At 48.9% G+C, this 15,952-nt stretch overlaps 5 protein-coding genes across 5 annotated transcripts; 3 read left to right on the top strand and 2 right to left on the bottom strand.

The window, feature by feature from the left end:
* Positions 1–1,359: 1,359 nt before the first annotated feature.
* F5147DRAFT_724600 (uncharacterized protein) lies at positions 1,360–3,686 on the bottom strand. The gene is made up of 7 exons (XM_041439061.1): positions 3,453–3,686; positions 3,099–3,397; positions 2,984–3,047; positions 2,857–2,938; positions 2,206–2,807; positions 1,602–2,153; positions 1,360–1,545 (listed from the first exon to the last, which is right to left on the bottom strand). Exons 1-6 carry the CDS (start codon positions 3,549–3,551, stop codon positions 1,611–1,613), a joined length of 1,689 nt encoding a protein of 562 aa, XP_041286276.1. The 5' UTR covers positions 3,552–3,686; the 3' UTR covers positions 1,360–1,545; positions 1,602–1,610.
* On the top strand, positions 3,687–6,523 carry F5147DRAFT_724602 (uncharacterized protein). Its single transcript, XM_041439062.1, has 11 exons — positions 3,687–4,623; positions 4,685–4,709; positions 4,762–5,017; positions 5,073–5,169; positions 5,222–5,260; positions 5,312–5,380; positions 5,428–5,548; positions 5,599–5,705; positions 5,764–5,902; positions 5,953–6,164; positions 6,219–6,523. Exons 1-11 carry the CDS (start codon positions 3,840–3,842, stop codon positions 6,263–6,265), a joined length of 1,896 nt encoding a protein of 631 aa, XP_041286277.1. The 5' UTR covers positions 3,687–3,839; the 3' UTR covers positions 6,266–6,523.
* Positions 6,524–7,704: 1,181 nt separating this feature from the next.
* F5147DRAFT_764411 (uncharacterized protein) lies at positions 7,705–10,274 on the top strand. The gene is made up of 4 exons (XM_041440702.1): positions 7,705–8,073; positions 8,124–9,056; positions 9,110–9,604; positions 9,824–10,274. The coding sequence occupies exons 1-4, from the start codon at positions 7,720–7,722 to the stop codon at positions 10,259–10,261; spliced, it is 2,220 nt and encodes a 739-aa protein (XP_041286278.1). The 5' UTR covers positions 7,705–7,719; the 3' UTR covers positions 10,262–10,274.
* A 3,779-nt stretch (positions 10,275–14,053) lies between these two features.
* On the bottom strand, positions 14,054–14,714 carry F5147DRAFT_527493 (uncharacterized protein; the record flags this gene model as incomplete). Its single annotated transcript, XM_041430027.1, has 3 exons — positions 14,054–14,193; positions 14,252–14,413; positions 14,465–14,714. Coding segments are annotated over 3 exons (552 nt in total), but the record flags the coding sequence as incomplete, so codon positions are not given.
* A 266-nt stretch (positions 14,715–14,980) lies between these two features.
* F5147DRAFT_658137 (uncharacterized protein) lies at positions 14,981–15,938 on the top strand (the record flags this gene model as incomplete). Its single annotated transcript, XM_041434385.1, has 7 exons — positions 14,981–15,043; positions 15,080–15,189; positions 15,245–15,323; positions 15,459–15,471; positions 15,556–15,656; positions 15,679–15,747; positions 15,804–15,938. 7 exons carry the CDS (start codon positions 14,981–14,983, stop codon positions 15,936–15,938), a joined length of 570 nt encoding a protein of 189 aa, XP_041286280.1.
* Positions 15,939–15,952: the final 14 nt, after the last annotated feature.

Genomic DNA, 15,952 nt, shown 5'->3' on the forward strand with positions numbered 1-15,952 from the left:
TGATTCTGGTGAGATTATATGCCACATCGCAATGAATCTGCTGATTATTGATCATAAGCTGCTGTCATTATTTTCGAAAAACGCTTTCTATCTTTGGGACCAGGATCCCCATGGACTTGGTCAGGAGTTCGTTTACCCTGTTCGTGTTGCTCTTCAGCAGCACATAGTGTCTCCCAATGCAGCTGCCGTCAGGGAAGCTCTGAGCTCTGCCGTTCATACATGTGAAGCTGGCTTCTCTCACTGGATACCAGGATCGGCTAAACGCTCTCAGAAGAAGTTGGAGTCAATCGACACAATTATCGTTTCTTTACAGCATCGCTTGCGTATGTGATATCTGATGGAGTTGTCACAAGTCCCGCTGATATATTTGTATTCAGCAAGACCTGAAGTCTAAGCGATATGACGATATCTGGAAGATCGGGCTCAATGATCGCGGTTTCTTGGCTGGAGGTTAAGGAGGTTGGACTGTGTGAATGTTGTATGGTCAAGCAATTGGTGGTCCTTATGTCATGGCGGACGCGTGCGTGATGGACAAGTGACAATGTCCTGTCGATATTTGTAACTTCCCTTAAAGAAAGAATTGTATATTTCCATGTAATTGCTTTGGGGTTGGCTGGATCAGTAGTGGTGTAGTGCACAGCGATGCGATGGGTGAGCTTTCACATTGCCACAAAATGTATCAAAAGCGCATTCTCAGCGCAAACTAGCGCGCTGTCGGTGGTTCTCTGACCAACTCCGATACTGACGGAAAAGTTAGCCAAATAGCGATCAAGTTAAGAGAGAACATATACCATCGAGAATTAACGCCGGGCGGTTACAAAGGACATGGTGATTCAAACTTCAAACTACAGAAACCGAGCTTTGGCGTGTCAACTACTAACAGCTGCTGAGCAGGACATTATCTGATACATCCATCGCTATCATCAAAGCATACAATCATTTTTAACCAAGTTAGATCAGAAGTGTTGGATTTACGGAGTGGTGACCAGAACGAGTGATGGTAGAGGTTCAGAACTCATCTAGGAGAATGTCATAATATTGCTGGTATAATTAGAATATCGTCGGTGCTCATAATCAGAATATTACTAGAGCAGATCTCGGCCGTACTGGTTGTGAACCGGGTCGCATGTACCTTCGTTTCTAGCCTACCTTCTTTTTGATGTCTTTGATATGACCATATGTCCTGGCATGGTCGCCCTCGGAGGGATAACCAACCGCATGGCTACATGATGTGCCAATGTTCCCAGAGAATCACCATCGCAGCTTGTACTAAGCCCTCGGAGGAACTAACAACCGCACGCATCGCCCCACGATGAGAATGATGTGCCATATACCGCAGGCTGTATAGTAAACGATTGGCGCGTTATGAATTTGATAGCAACCCTGTGCTGCAGTAGTTTCCATTACCCTGAAAGTGCAAGTTAGTGCCTGATACACAGGTGAGTTGACATGTTTCTTGGCTTTGAGAATCTATCAATATCATGTCCCCAAATTCCGAGCGAAGTAAGACCATGCGCAGCATGATGTGCTCCATCAATAAATTAACTTTAACTCCGATAAATAATAAATAATTTAAATAAGAGCTGTTAGGTTGTACGTACCCACTAAATCTATGCAAAGAAACCCCACAGCGCAAGCCCGCTCAGGGCTACAAGAACAGTAAGCACCCTCGCCTCATCCCCTGCCGTACTACGCTCTAAAATAAGACCTAACCCACCATGCTTGGAAGTGCCTGGATGGAGGTTCAGCAAGTATCGCTGCATTCTCATTTTCCTCTCCCTTGGCGGAGAAGAAGATGTGAAAGGAGAAAAAGTCAGTAGCGGCACTGTTAGTGGGATGGGGATGCTTGGAAGTGTGAAGGGCAGGCGTAGCGCAGGTCTTCGCTCGGTGCAGCTCAGAGAATGAGGCAGCCCATGCTCATCGGTACGAACAATGTAGTTCCCACTCTCCTCATACAAGCCAAAATCGACGGGGGTAAGAGATAGAGGAAGCGAGGCAGAAATGAACGTCAGTGCAAATGACTGTAAGCGTGGGATCGCTTGTACGACATGGGATGCGCAAACGCGCAATGAGTCCCCTGTGGCTATCGGAACTAGCGTCAACCGTAGGTGACGCAGACGAGGGAGGCAGTTGACGGATTTGGCTAGTGTGTCCTGAGAGACATCGAAAAACTTAGTATACAGGTGGCAAACAAGAAAGACATACAACTTTGAAGGACGACCTTCTTGCGCACGTTATCTCCAACGTGGTCAGTCCAGGGCAAGCGCTTACAAGGTTTCTAATCAAGTTTCCATTTTCATATGAAGAATGAAAAACGAAGGCAACGCGAAGTTCAGTGAGGCAGCGCAGGCTCTGCAACACCCCTGCAATTAAAAGAGGTGCGAGATCACGGATGATTAGCGGCTCCTCGATCGCTAAGTGTGTGATTTGTGGATGGGATGGGGCTAGGGCTTGAAGGTGTTCCAACGAACCAGTAAAATGGGTAAGGTGTGGTAAAGCGGATGGATCGAGTGAAGGGAGGATATGAGGACTCAGTGCAGTGCGGGATATACGAAAAAACCGCAGACGCTGATGAGCCTCCAAAAAAGCTATGAAGGGGCGCTTGGAGGACATGGGCCCTGGTCCTGAAGACCAATCTAACATGACGTCCCCTAGAGATAGGGAATGTAGGAGGGGCCAGCGTGCGTTGCAGAGCGGGTGTACTGTTCCGTCTAGAATCAACGGTCCACCCAAGACATGCAGCTCCTCCAGGTCCGGAGAACGCCTGATCAGCATATCCCAAAGACGACCATCGAAAGGAAGAGCATCTGCGACGCATCAGAGTGCTAAGAAATTACATGTCAACAAAGCACAGACCTTGAAAGTCATCTGTATGATGAGTGTGATATCCATATTTCAGGGTCAACGAGAACCCACGAAGGTTCTTAAATCCCAGTAACTGAAGAAAATGAATGAATGGTACACATTTTTGTTATGCACATACATGGCTTCGTTGGCTGGGTATCACAGATCCATAACATGTGCCAAGTGTGCGCAGTCGTGGGCACCTGTGACAAAATTGAGTAATTAGTGAGAAATGATTCGCCGATCAGACATACGACATTCGTAAGGCGAACCACATATCATCGCATTGAGGGATCTCATCCGCATCCCAGATGAAAGTATGGAGCACATCCAGTTTCGGCGCTAATTCTCTCAGCATCGCTGAGATCGTAATTCCATTGATATCGACCATATAGTTGGAGGAGGCAGAAAATCGAATGTGGAGTTTCTGGATATGGCGCGCAACGTCCGGGCGAGAACGGAGCATCGACAGGGTTCGCTGGCATTGTTCTGCGGTCCCGAGGTGCACATGGGCATACAATACAGGGCATGTGCTAGTGAACAGGTATTTGCTCTTCGTGTGATGGATTCAGGAAAGAACAAGTCATAATTGAGTTTGGGATACTTACTGAGAGTGCCAGGTTGAGAATATCCGCCCTAGAGGATAGGCATGATGTTACCTCCAATAAAAGATCGTCGGGCAGAGCAGCAAGATTTGGAGAATTCATTCACGACAGGTGTCGGGTGTACGAGAGAGCATTGATTAGGGTCGTATCTGATCTGCTGCGGGGAACTTCGACTGACTCACTGCAATAGTACAGGTTCGGGTGAGCGTGGCAACTTTGCATTGCAAGTGACTAATCTTTTTAGGCCAACTTTAGAACGTTATCAAAGCCTGTCACCCTCGCAGTCACGGTGGCAGGTCACTTGAGCTCAGATGCATCCCCTATCATGATTCTGTCGATGGATGTGAACATCTGATCAGGAAGTAGAACGGAATTTGAAGGTCCGTACGTATGGATTTTGATGAAACTCCGTCCTGGCAAAAAGCATTTATAGCGGTGATTATCGCAAGATCATGTCTTCTGTCCATCATGGCGAACCAACTGGCCCTCCCTACTCTCGATAGCCTCAGAAGCTCAGTTCCTCCAGATGTCAATGTTCAAGCCATCGCGAGTCAATGGTTCTTAGCTTTCGCAGAAGCAATGCAGTCAAAGAGTATATCAGCAGTCATAGATCTCCTCGTCGATGATGTCTTCTGGCGCGATATGCTCTCCTTAACATGGGACTTCCATACCTTCCAAAGCATTCCTTCCGTGAAAACATTCCTCACAGACCAACTCCCACTATTTACCTTGTCTTCTTTCAAACTCAGGGAAGATCTCGTAGAGCTTCAGAGACCATACCCTGATATCGCTTGGATTCAGGCATTTTTTGACTTTGAAACTACAGTCGGTATTGCATCTGGTGTGTTCCGGCTTGTACCACTCGCAGATGGCTCATGGAAGGCCCATACCGTCTTCACGAACCTGGAAAATCTCAAAGGTTTTCCAGAACAGACTGGGCCCAGACGAGACTACCAGCCAAACCACGGAAAGTGGGCCGCGAAGCGTGCACGTGAAATTGAATGTATCGACGAAGAGCCCAGCGTCGTAGTGATAGGAGGCGGGCAGAGTGGGCTCGACGTTGCAGCCCGGCTTAAGATGCTTGGCATGAAGACTCTAGTAGTGGAAAAGAACGAGAGAATTGGTGATAATTGGAGAAAGCGTTATGCAGCGCTGTGTCTCCATGATCCCGTTTGTGAGCCTATCGCTATGTCAGAATATTGTGTTTGCTTCTTGCTCAATCCACCTATGTGTAGGGTATGACCACATGCCATACATTCCGTGAGTCTCTCACCTCGGTTCGTCCATGACTGTCTAATCAAAAATTACGCAGGTTCCCTACCTCGTGGCCTGTCTACACGCCTGCATTGAAACTGGCAGATTGGCTAGAATCATATGCACACAGTATGGAGCTCGACGTTTGGACCAGCGCTACGGTCATGTCCGTCATTCCGGGTACGAAGGGAAAGAAATGGAGTGTCACGGTCCAACGTCCTGACAGAGGCGAGCGTACCTTTGAGGTCAACCATGTCGTATTCTCCCTGGGCTTTGGTAGTGGTATAGGCCGAGTTCCAGATATCCCAGGGCAGGTTCGTTCGATCCATGAATGTAGGATCCTTAGGCTAACATTAAATACTCACATAGGACAATTTCAAGGGGCAGATATTGCATTCCAGCCATCACAATCTTGCAACTGATCACGCAGGGAAGAAGGTCGTCGTTGTTGGCGCTTGCACGTCTGGTATGGGTCGTATCATGAGTGTTGTATCTTCACTGCTCACCATAAAGTATAGCGCATGACATATGTGCGGACTATGTCGAAAATGGCGTTGGTAAATGATTTTTTAAAGCATGTTGATGATATTTAAGCAAAATTGGCGCAGATGTGACCATGGTTCAACGTAGCCCGAGTTACATCATGTCCACAAGGGAGGGGATGCCGAGGTTAATGGGTGAGTTGTCTGTTATTTCACAATTTTGCTATTATAAACGCACCCAGCGATCTTCTGGGAGGGCGGCCCTCCTACTGATGTCGCGGATCGCGTGAATGCGTCTTACCCAAATTCATTGCTCAAATTAGTACACCAACGTGTCACCAAAGACATTGCTGATGCAGATAAGTACGTGATTGCATATCATATTCCGGTTGCCTGATGGAGGAGGGATTCAGGGAGCTTCTTGACGGTCTGCGAAAACGAGGCTTCAAGACAACTTTGGGCGACGACGACTCTGGCTTTCTACTTATGGCATGGAATAAGGGAGGAGGATACTATCTTGGTTGGTCCATTTACGGATTGGAGCGTGTCTGCACTGACCATATAATGTTAATATCAAGATGTTGGAGCTTCACAGATGATCATCGACGGGAAGATTAAACTCAAGAGCGATGGGCCAATCTCGCGCTTTACCCAGACAGGTTTACTTTTCGATGACGGTTCTACTCTCGACGCGGACGTAGTGATCTTCGCAACTGGGTACGTTCTTCTTACTGACCAATAGACATTGTGATTCACATTATTATCAGCTACGCTGATGCACGTCATGCCTATCGTGCTCTGCTTCCGGAGTCCCTGCATGATAAAATGTATCCTATCTGGGGCCTTGACAAAGAAGGAGAGCTGAATAGCGTCTGGCGCGAAGTTGGTGGGCGCAGCAAGAACGCGGAACTCAATGGTATATGGTGCATGATGGGGAACTTGGCGCTTTGTAGGTTCCACTCCAAGCATCTCGCATTGCGTAAGTCGTTTTCTCTCCTCCTGATTCTGGTCTGATGAGCTTGATGACATTCAGAAATCAAATCATACGAAGAGGGGATTTTCGGGACAAGGTATCAGTGAAGAACGCAATGTGTCCGCACCGTATGTTGTATTTGTTCTCAAGGTTCGAGAAGCGGATTGTACGAGTAGATTTCAATGTATGTGGCACGCATCCAGGAATTTTAGAAATCCTCAGGAATATGCTGTGCAACACCTCCCGCCAATTTCTTGCGCCTGTTGCTGCATGCTACCACTTTCCTGCACCTGCTATCCTCTCACTTGCATTATGTAAGTGTGTTTTTTTCCTTTAAATTCCTGTAAATAATGGAACCATTGAACGCACGCCTCCTCTTGCGTGCTCTTGTACCGTAAGTTACATGAGCTCTCTCACACGTTGTGGCTAGGCCTGCCTTGTGCATGATTTGCGCTCTTGCACACCACACTCAGAGTATGTATCTGACTTTCCGTTCTTGATCGATATCATTTCTCTGTAGTTGACTGATCGGTAGCTAAATATCTATCTTGACGAGGTGTTTCTTCATAAAATCAATCAAACAAGAACCCGACAAAGAAGTATGATGAGGGACAGGAACACGCACACCAGGATATCGATTCCAAGTATGATCCTAGTCTTCAGGTACCGCTCAGAAATTTACAAATAGAGACGCACGGAGCACAGTGCTGTTCAATGATCTCGTCAGATAAGTCGTTCTTGTGTCTCTGTATGTGCGAAGTTACAGCCACGTCATCACATACACTTAGATCGAGACCGACGGTGATGACATCAGGAATACCGAAGCACCTGTAACACATCAGCATGATGTCTAAGGGCGTCTCTGATGAAATGAGTTTTCGCTACGAATCAGCAGCAACATTGCAGGTTCGCCCAGTCTGCTTTTTAGTGCATCGTTCAAGATAGTCATTGAAGTCATTTGCAATGGTGTGGCATGGTTGGCAACGCGGTTAGGGAGGGGCGTTTTGTCGCCCAGAGGTCGAGGGGGCCCAAGTATGACCGGTTCCTTTCCCTTGGATTTGGTTGGTCCATCATGACCTTTCAGGATCTTCTGCGGTTCTACAGTACCTTGTAAGAGCAGGTAACATGATATTGAAAGAAAAATAGCTCACGCAATGTATCTGGGTAAAACGGAGCTTGTTGTAGTAACGCAGCATTCTATTGCTTGGGGTCTTCGTCAAATGGCGTAGTCGTCCTCAAACGCTATAGCTATTGGGTGAGAGCTGATCATCGTGGCAGTTAGTGAAATGGGTTTGATTTTGGTTTGATGTGACCACTAGTGTACTACAGACAGGGTCACCGTGACGGCCTCCAGTAACGCTTCCTTTTTCTGTTTCTTGGTTGGTATGTATTTAGGTGAATGTCAGAGATCTGGCCAGTCTGGGGCCAAAGTCTGGGGCGCTCGGCAAATGCGGCTGACCCGGGCTGAGTTTGAATTGTATTTGGTCACGTGCTTGCTTTGTGACAATTCCAAAGCTGCCTGCCATCGCGCCTGCTGTCAGCAGTAGTGTGCCTGTCGTAGATGGCTGCCGACGCACCCGCCAGTCAACCCACCACATGCAGTTGGCATGCTATGTTCGTGCTCCGATCAAAATGGACCATATCATGGTCGCTCATCGCCCATCCTGCCTCATCTCTCCCGCCCATCTTTCCTCCTCGCCCAACTTGTCTCTTACCTGCCATCGCCTACATACTCTTGATAGCGCTTATCACAATGTCTTCCTTGCAACAGGCGGATGTCGCATTCCTGGCCAGATTGGCTCTGCGTGAATCTGCAGTTGGCCTTGTCACCGATTGCATGAATTGTGGGGGTACAGTTCCAATCACCATATGTCGGAGCGATGCGAATGGGAACTCGGGGAAGCCGATGGCAAGGGTGTGTTATCCGCATGAGTTATTGACCCTTATATTAACCCTTCTTGCCAGCATCAATCATGTTCCTTCTTCTGCTGGTTCCCTCAAATTCTATCGCATCCAGACATCATGGCCCTCCTCCCATCATCAAGTCGTTCCCCAAGTCTCACCAGTTCTCAGCCGGCACCTTCTACCTTCACGAGCGGCACTAGTGCTGCTTCCGCAACTCAATTCCCTTCAACGCAACCTCTTGCCTCAACTGGCAATGGCAAGAAGCCACGCAAGCGAGGCATCAAATGCAACGGTGCCTTTTGCCAACGAGCGAGCGTGCTGCGTTGTCCGCATGTGAAGTGCCTCACCCATTGTATCGAGGAGGCGGGAGGATGTCCAGTGCACCTCACTGAGACAGATAACCAGCAGCAGCACCCTATCGCGCAGCAGGAGTGGAATTGGGACTATGATCAGGAGGATACTCTTATGCTCCCTGCTGAGGATACTCTCGCACTCCCTGCTGAGCCCTACTGGCATGAGGATGGAGTTCAGACGAACGACGGGCTGAGAGCACTTCAACGTGCACTCCAGTCTGTTGGCGCTGGACAGCCTGCTGTGTTCCCATCATTTCATGATATTTTGATAGCTCCTGCACCATCGCAACCACCCGCGTCGACAACACAACCGCCCGCACCATCGCAACCACCCGCGCCATCGCAACCACCCACACTATTGCAACCACCCGCGCCATCCCAGCAGTCTCATCTGCCCCCTCTGTTGCAAATCACCCGGCTGCCAATGCGCTCTCAGCATGGTGATGCCTTAGCTCCACACGCCTTCCCGGTTCATAAGCTGTCAAAGCCTCTGCGTGTAACCGATCAACTTGACCCAATGTGGACAGGTGACCTCAATGCGCGTGCGCGAGAGGAAATTGAGAGCAAGAGGGTGTCAGAACGTCGCAAGGAGATGGAACGAGCTTCCAGGCAGCACTTTGTCTTGTACTGGTTTGATGCTGTGAGTTACTTCTTGGTTTCCCTTTCGCCACAATACTTACTGCTGATGTGTAGGACAACACGCCAGTGTCGATGCAGTGGGCTGTTCACTGCCCGTACTTCCCACAATATCAGCTCTCAGATGATCCCACCCTTGTCAACTCCCTTGGCAGCAATATTTCAAAAATCGACGTCTTTGAGGAAAGCTTCATGCATTGGATTCCGTCAACGCTCGCTCACCCCTTCACTCTTGACTCGGGTTGCCACGTCTTCATACGACGTCATGGTGTCACTGAGTGCAGCGGCTTCGATGAGTTATTTAAGTCTTCCAAACTGTTGACTCGCCCTTCTCACATGCGCTTCAATATGAAGGGTGAGCGTGATAGCATACGCAAGAAGATGAAGCAACGACAGGCATCCACCCCGGCTTCATCATCGGATGTCGAGATTCTCGATGACGACATGCAACTTACACCTGAGCTCAAGAAGACAAAGCGACGAGAGACATCCATTGCCGCTTCATCATCGGACATCGAGATTCTGGACAACGAGGCACAACTTACACCCAAGGTGTCCTTGGGAAAGCGCCGCTGGGCTCAAAGCCCTGGCCAAGAACAAGAGATGCACATTACTACATGAGTGCAACTGGCACGAGATACCCACTCGATGTCGCCGACACCATCACTATTCCCCAGTCAACCACCAGAGGATGACTTCAATTCCCGTCGCGCTACTTCAATGTCACCAATGCCACTGCTCGTGACATCAACATTCTCCTCATCCATTGAGTCTGCGCCTTCGATGTCTGCATCAGTTGCAGTCAATGACATTCGGCAACCAGCGCCACCTTTGGAAACTCACCAGTCAGCTCAGGCTTCTCCGTCCATCATTCCTGTGCATGTCCCAATATACGATCATGGCAAGCCACGACGAGTCTGGCCACAGGGAATGTACACAGTTGATATGGTTGTCGGCTTTCAGCAGATGGACATCCCAAAGTTCCGTAACTATGGTCAGGAGCAGCTTTTTCGTCTCATCTTTGGTGACACTCCATTTGTTAAGGCCACATATCATGAAAATCGCAAGGCGTGGCGCGAGACGCCACTGACCATCCTCGAGGCACACAAGCAAAGCGGGCGCACTCAAGATGGCCTTTGGTCGAACTGTCTTGCTGCGCGCTGCATTGCCTTGGGTCTGGAGAGCAAGAAACATAGCCAGCGGAAGTAGTGTCAAAGTATTGTCCCTCGGTTTGTTCTATACTTGTTTTATATAGCACCTACGTTTGTTCTATATACACTTGTTTTATGTAGCGCCTACTATCCATTGCTTTGTCCGAACCCCACTGGCCGTCACACACTCAGATTCCTCGCAGTTCAGGCAGTTTAAGAATTTCTTCAAGGGTGTTTCTGTCACGCTCGTCCACTGGCCTGCTCGAAGATGATGTTGGATAGCAGGAGGGATATGAAGAACTCTTGAAGGAGGATCGAGGTCTTCAAGCACCTTCAAAACCACACCGATCCAAAGTTGTTTCATAAACAACTTTGGATCGGTGTGGTGAAGAACCCTTGAAGGAGGATCAAGGTCTTCGAGCGCCTTCAAAACCACACCGATCCAAAATTGTTTCGTAAACAATTTTGGATCAGTATTCATATGAATCACATTCATAACAGCTTCTCTCAGCGCGAGTGCAGGACTACTTCAAGAAAGCTTGGGGCTGCCCACTAAACTATCCAAACATCATCTTCGATCGAGCACCTGTTACAGGCATCCGTAACACCTACAGGAGCCCCAGCTCTGCCTATGCCTGCCCCCACTCTGCTAGACTCCCGACGCGGCGGAACACCGCCTGCACTTAGAAAGACAGTGGTCTGGACCGCTGTGACACCGCCCCTGGCGCTGTGACCCGCCCCTGGCGCTGTGACCCGCCCCTGGCCTAGATGGCCTTGTACCTGATCCATGGAGGCTGTACGCCTCATGGTCACCCTAGATCAGCGCATGTATACAGCATGTCGCTTCATGAAGATCCGGAGTGCCCTTGGCGCCTCATGTACCTATGCGCAGTCGCACTTGGCGCTGCATGCTTGATCAGAGGTTAAGCCTCATGTACCCTATCTGACCTCATGTCTTGTTATCATAGATCCTAGATATACTATAGATTACAGACTGAGCTAGAATACATATATGTAGCACATATAAGTAGACAGATTATTGTACTTAGACTTTACTTTAATCTACTAGGTTCATCCCAGAACTTGTTCAACTAAGCCTTCCAGCTTTCTTGTATAAGACCGCACTTCTAAGTTGCTCCCTGCTTCTTAGCCGTATCCGCTAGCCCTGTATCTCGACGAGTGCCGTCTTACCGAGATCACCGGAGGAACCCTTGACGTTCTGTCAAGCTGAGAACCACCCTTAGCTTTAGTAGACTCACTTGAGTCGTCGCTGAGAAGACCTATCCTAGTTCGCACACGCCGACCGACGGTCAGCGTAACAGCACCTTCGACAAAAATCATAGGGCAGCAACACTGGGAAGTTGCTTCATTCAGACATTTTCTCGATGATAATCATCTCTAATATGATGTGTGATGCCTGTTTTTGCTTAGAGATTAATCCCTACAGCGCACTTTTAGTTTTACTTGGGCAAAAACCACGGGTTACTGCTAGTACTGATTCATTTTTAACTCGCGCTGAGAGAAGCTGCGCTGTATTTTCGACGGCACCATTATTATGTACTAACAAAAATATCATACATTGGGAGGTCATTAAACATGTGGATGGTGAGGAAGTTTGCCTTGTGTGCGAAGGGTAGCAACAGTCATACGGTTTCGACGGAGGATCATTTCGTCAAGAAAAAAATCATACTTCACTGGTGTCATCTCTCGACAGATGTTGTGAAAACTGCCAAACCAAACATTTGTTTGCTCCACAATCGATGAGTTGAAATAGTACCCCCTGTCGTCGTCGAGGAGTTCAGGGTAGGCCTTCATGTCACAGCGCTCGCGGCAGAACAGATCACTGGCCTTGTGCTTTGTCTTGTGATGGAAGGCATCTACACACATTCCCATTCCCTCGAAGAACGCAATCTTACGACTCTCAACCTCCCGCAACGCATTGCAATTGGAGTCATAGATCAAGTGCTGCGGCTTACGTGCACGTGGGAGGGAGAACATTTTCTCGACCATAATCTTAAGAACATAAGTTAGCATAGTCCTTCCGACAGAAAACCAAACTTACCAGCACATTCGAGACAGCCTCATGGTGGTACATTGTACCACGACCAGAGATGATACCACAGGGATGAACGATGAGTTGTTCGTTGTTCGTACGCTGACGCCGGAATGTAGCCTTGATCTTGGATGGGATATCCTTGGCACCGCACCCATCGACATCCGAGACTCCAGTTGATGTGGTTGTTGGCGCCTGACGGAAGCGCACAGCACCAGACACATTATCGTGCTCATACCATTCTTCGACATCTTGAAGGGGGACGTCTTCTTCTGTGTGAGTCATGATTGGGGGAGAAATGTTATGCGTAGCAATTGAATCATTCAACTTCACAAGTCTCTGGTGTTGTGTTCTGCTCTTGCCACTACGCGAGGATTCAACATTGGCAGCCTCCATTCAAAGATGAACCGGATCATCGCAAGATTTGTGCATCTTCCCATCAGCACCAACCGGCATCACTGGCTCGCTACAGCTGTCCACAGCACAGACCGACTCGAGGTGGCGATGTTCTGCTGCACAGAAATGATGACGATTGCTCTCAAGAGCATTTTTGCACCGTGCGACAGCGCAACATGGCCGTCCGACTGTCACACCGTCAGTCACAATGTGTTACGCACTCAAATAGATCTGTTAGGCGGAGCCCTAAGAGGGGCGTCGTCCGCTAACGTTCATGACGTAACCGGAAGGGTCCGGTATAGCAAGTGAGACTGGCGACGACGAGTCGGCAGCGATCACAGTACGCGCGTGTCACGTGACTTCATAGACGGATGTCTGTGAAGTCACTCAAGGTCAGGACTGTCTTGTCCGGACGATGAGGTTGATCGAGGTAGACTTAGTCGCGATGAGCGACTAAGAAAAGATACTAGAGACTGAAGCTGAGGGGGCTTCAGAGAGGAGTATGTTCCAGGGAAGATTGAGTAGATTCAAGTTAGAGAATCTAGTACAGGGTGACCGACTACTTATACTAAGTGGAAAGGGTTAAGGGCAAGGCTACCGCACAGTAGGTAAGGGTAAAGGGGAAACGAGAATGGTATAGGTGCGTTGGCAACATAGCCGGATTAGTGATGGGTGGTCGAATGTGGAATGAGACCGAGAAACGTTGGAACGGACCAACAGTAAGAATACAACGTGCGGGAATCCGCAGTCAGGGGAAACAGAAAGAGGAAAGCCACATTGGTGGCACGAGTCAGACCGAGTCATAGGTGTGGGACCACATTGGTGGTCGAATCAGAGGAGGAACGTGCGTGCACGTGCGTAGAGGCGGGTGATGCGAGGGACGGGAACAGTCCCGAGGATCCGGTTAACAGAAAGTCGGTAAAGGAGGACGAGCCGGTAGATGGTGAGGGCGAGGATGAAGGGAAAATGATAGGGGGGCCACGTGACCGATGTTACTTGTAACACAATGACTTCCGTATGGCGAAGCATTCCATCTGGCATCTCCAATATCCGCATGCATCCGAAACAAGTATGAGGGAGCTCCTCCTGACCCTGGAGGACAATACGAGCGTTGCGTGCATACATGGCCTGCATAAGGCAACTTTTCTGGTTGCCGTCATGCGGCACTACCAGGCATTCTCCTCGTAGTTTATGGTCGTCGAGTAGGGCAAGTATTACAAAGCAGTCCCAGACTTGCTCTGTCGTGATTACGTTCCCAAATTGCCAGTGGTCGGTGTCATCATGAGTGCGACATGTCTGGGCAATGCCATACAAATGACCACAGTTCGTCACTGAAACACTAACATAGTATCAGTAAATAAGTGCATGAAAGGCAAAAACAATAGAGACTGATGCGATCTGCATGAGGTCCATCCAATGCATGGCAAGGTTGAGCTCAACAAATTGATGGTCTGAGACTTGAATGTGTTGTGGGATGCTGCTGTAGTATGTTCGGAGCTGGTCCTTGACACTGTAGTTGAACTGGTAGTTCGTATTGCATTCTTTGTAGGCATTATGGGTCAGTGAGGCTATCATACGCATAGAGCACAACAAACGCACCTCGACACTTTAAGTGCACTGTCCATGCAGGCTTTGCGCCCTTGCTGTGAGTAAATATGACAATGCGGCGCTGTTCCTCTTTCTTCAGCAGTGTGCCATGCTGCCATGCGGTGCAGTCGTGGTTGATGCAAGTCTTGACTGGTGGATATAGTGTGCGTCCCACTGTGAGTTGGATTAGTATGACAATCATGATGCGATGTGTGGGCACAGTACCAAGTCCTAGTTCATAGCCATGGAGCTTGAACGCAACTTCATCCTCAGCGCTTGTCTCAGCACTCATTGGCAGTTCCCAGACGAGATCCTTCACAATGTACCATAGATTATCGACTGCATCGGATGACATGTCGAGAGACGTAGCGAGAAACTTCGTGACACTGTCTGGAAGCACATCGGGTGCATGGGAGACAGAGATGCGCTGAGGTTGGGGTTGAAGGATATCATCCTTAAGGAGGCTAGCACGTCGGAGGGTGTTTTTTTATTGCATTGAACAGATGGCCGACATCCATGACAGGCACTGATGTCACCGAGCGCAGTGTGAGATCGGCCTGCAAGAGGTCACAAAGGGTGGGTCACGACTCACGACTCACAATGGACGGGTCACACTGGTATTGCAAACGTGACCAGATATAATTAGAACTCCGAATTAAGCTCCGCACGCGTCAGCCGCAGCCCCAGACTTTGGCCCCAGACTCCGCCCCAGACTTTGGCCCCAGACTGGCCGTTTCCTGGATGTCCTCGTATTTAGCTGGTGGTACTGCAGGGTTAAATCGTGAAACTTTGAGATCTTCGAGTGTGAGTCGAGGCACGAGTCATGACGGCATCATGTAGCGTCGCGCGTGCGCGTTGCTTTGTCTCGTGCTCCTAGTGATGCTGCGCCACCTCGAGTCTCTAGCCCACGCGAATTACCATTCACGCTCCTCGCCACGTTTGAAACTCAGGTGTGGATAAACTGATTTCCCCTGTCGCCTATGCTACTTACATATATGCTCTCAGGGACTTTAGTACTCCACCAGGAGCAACTCGCAGGCCTGAATGTCGAGGAGATGCCAACAGGACGTATACTGAAATCTCTGTTAGTCTTCTTAAATGCGGCCTAAGTTCACATACCGCAGCTAGGGGTTCTCTGGCCGGAACATGTTGAGATTGTAGTGTCACCCGCTCTTTTTCACTCATAATTCATGCTCATATGCTCCATTCAACACCATAGTACAGGAACACCTGTATGTTCTTCACAAGAGCCAACACGAGGAAGGAGAGCACTGATGTCATGAAAAATTCGTTCTGTACTTCATTCATGATACAAGTCTCATCGATCTGGTTTGTCCCCGAATCTCCACAGTGGCTTGTGAAATTTGACGCTCACTTTGCGATGGAAGTGCTACGTGAGCCTTCTCTCAAAATTTTAGTATGTTTAATGTTTATTCCAGCTGGTGTACAATTTCTGGCTGTATTTCGAGGCTGTCTTCTGCCACTTCTTCATCGTCGAGACGAGGAACGTGCGTCACGCACCTTATTACTCGTACCTAATCCTTGGTTCACGAAATTCTCTCAGTGCACTCTCGAGGTGGCAACACCGATAATGACAGCGAGATTTAATTCCCCAACTTCTTCCTCAGCATTTTCGACCAAAGGCATGGCCCATTCTCATGATGCTGTCGCGCATGCAGGCCTCGCTCCAAAAAATTAAGCCCCGCAATATCA

The sequence above is a fragment of the Suillus discolor genome, assembly GCF_016758755.1.
Source record: "Suillus discolor strain FC423 chromosome Unknown F5147scaffold_102, whole genome shotgun sequence".
Lineage (NCBI taxonomy): Eukaryota > Fungi > Basidiomycota > Agaricomycetes > Boletales > Suillaceae > Suillus > Suillus discolor.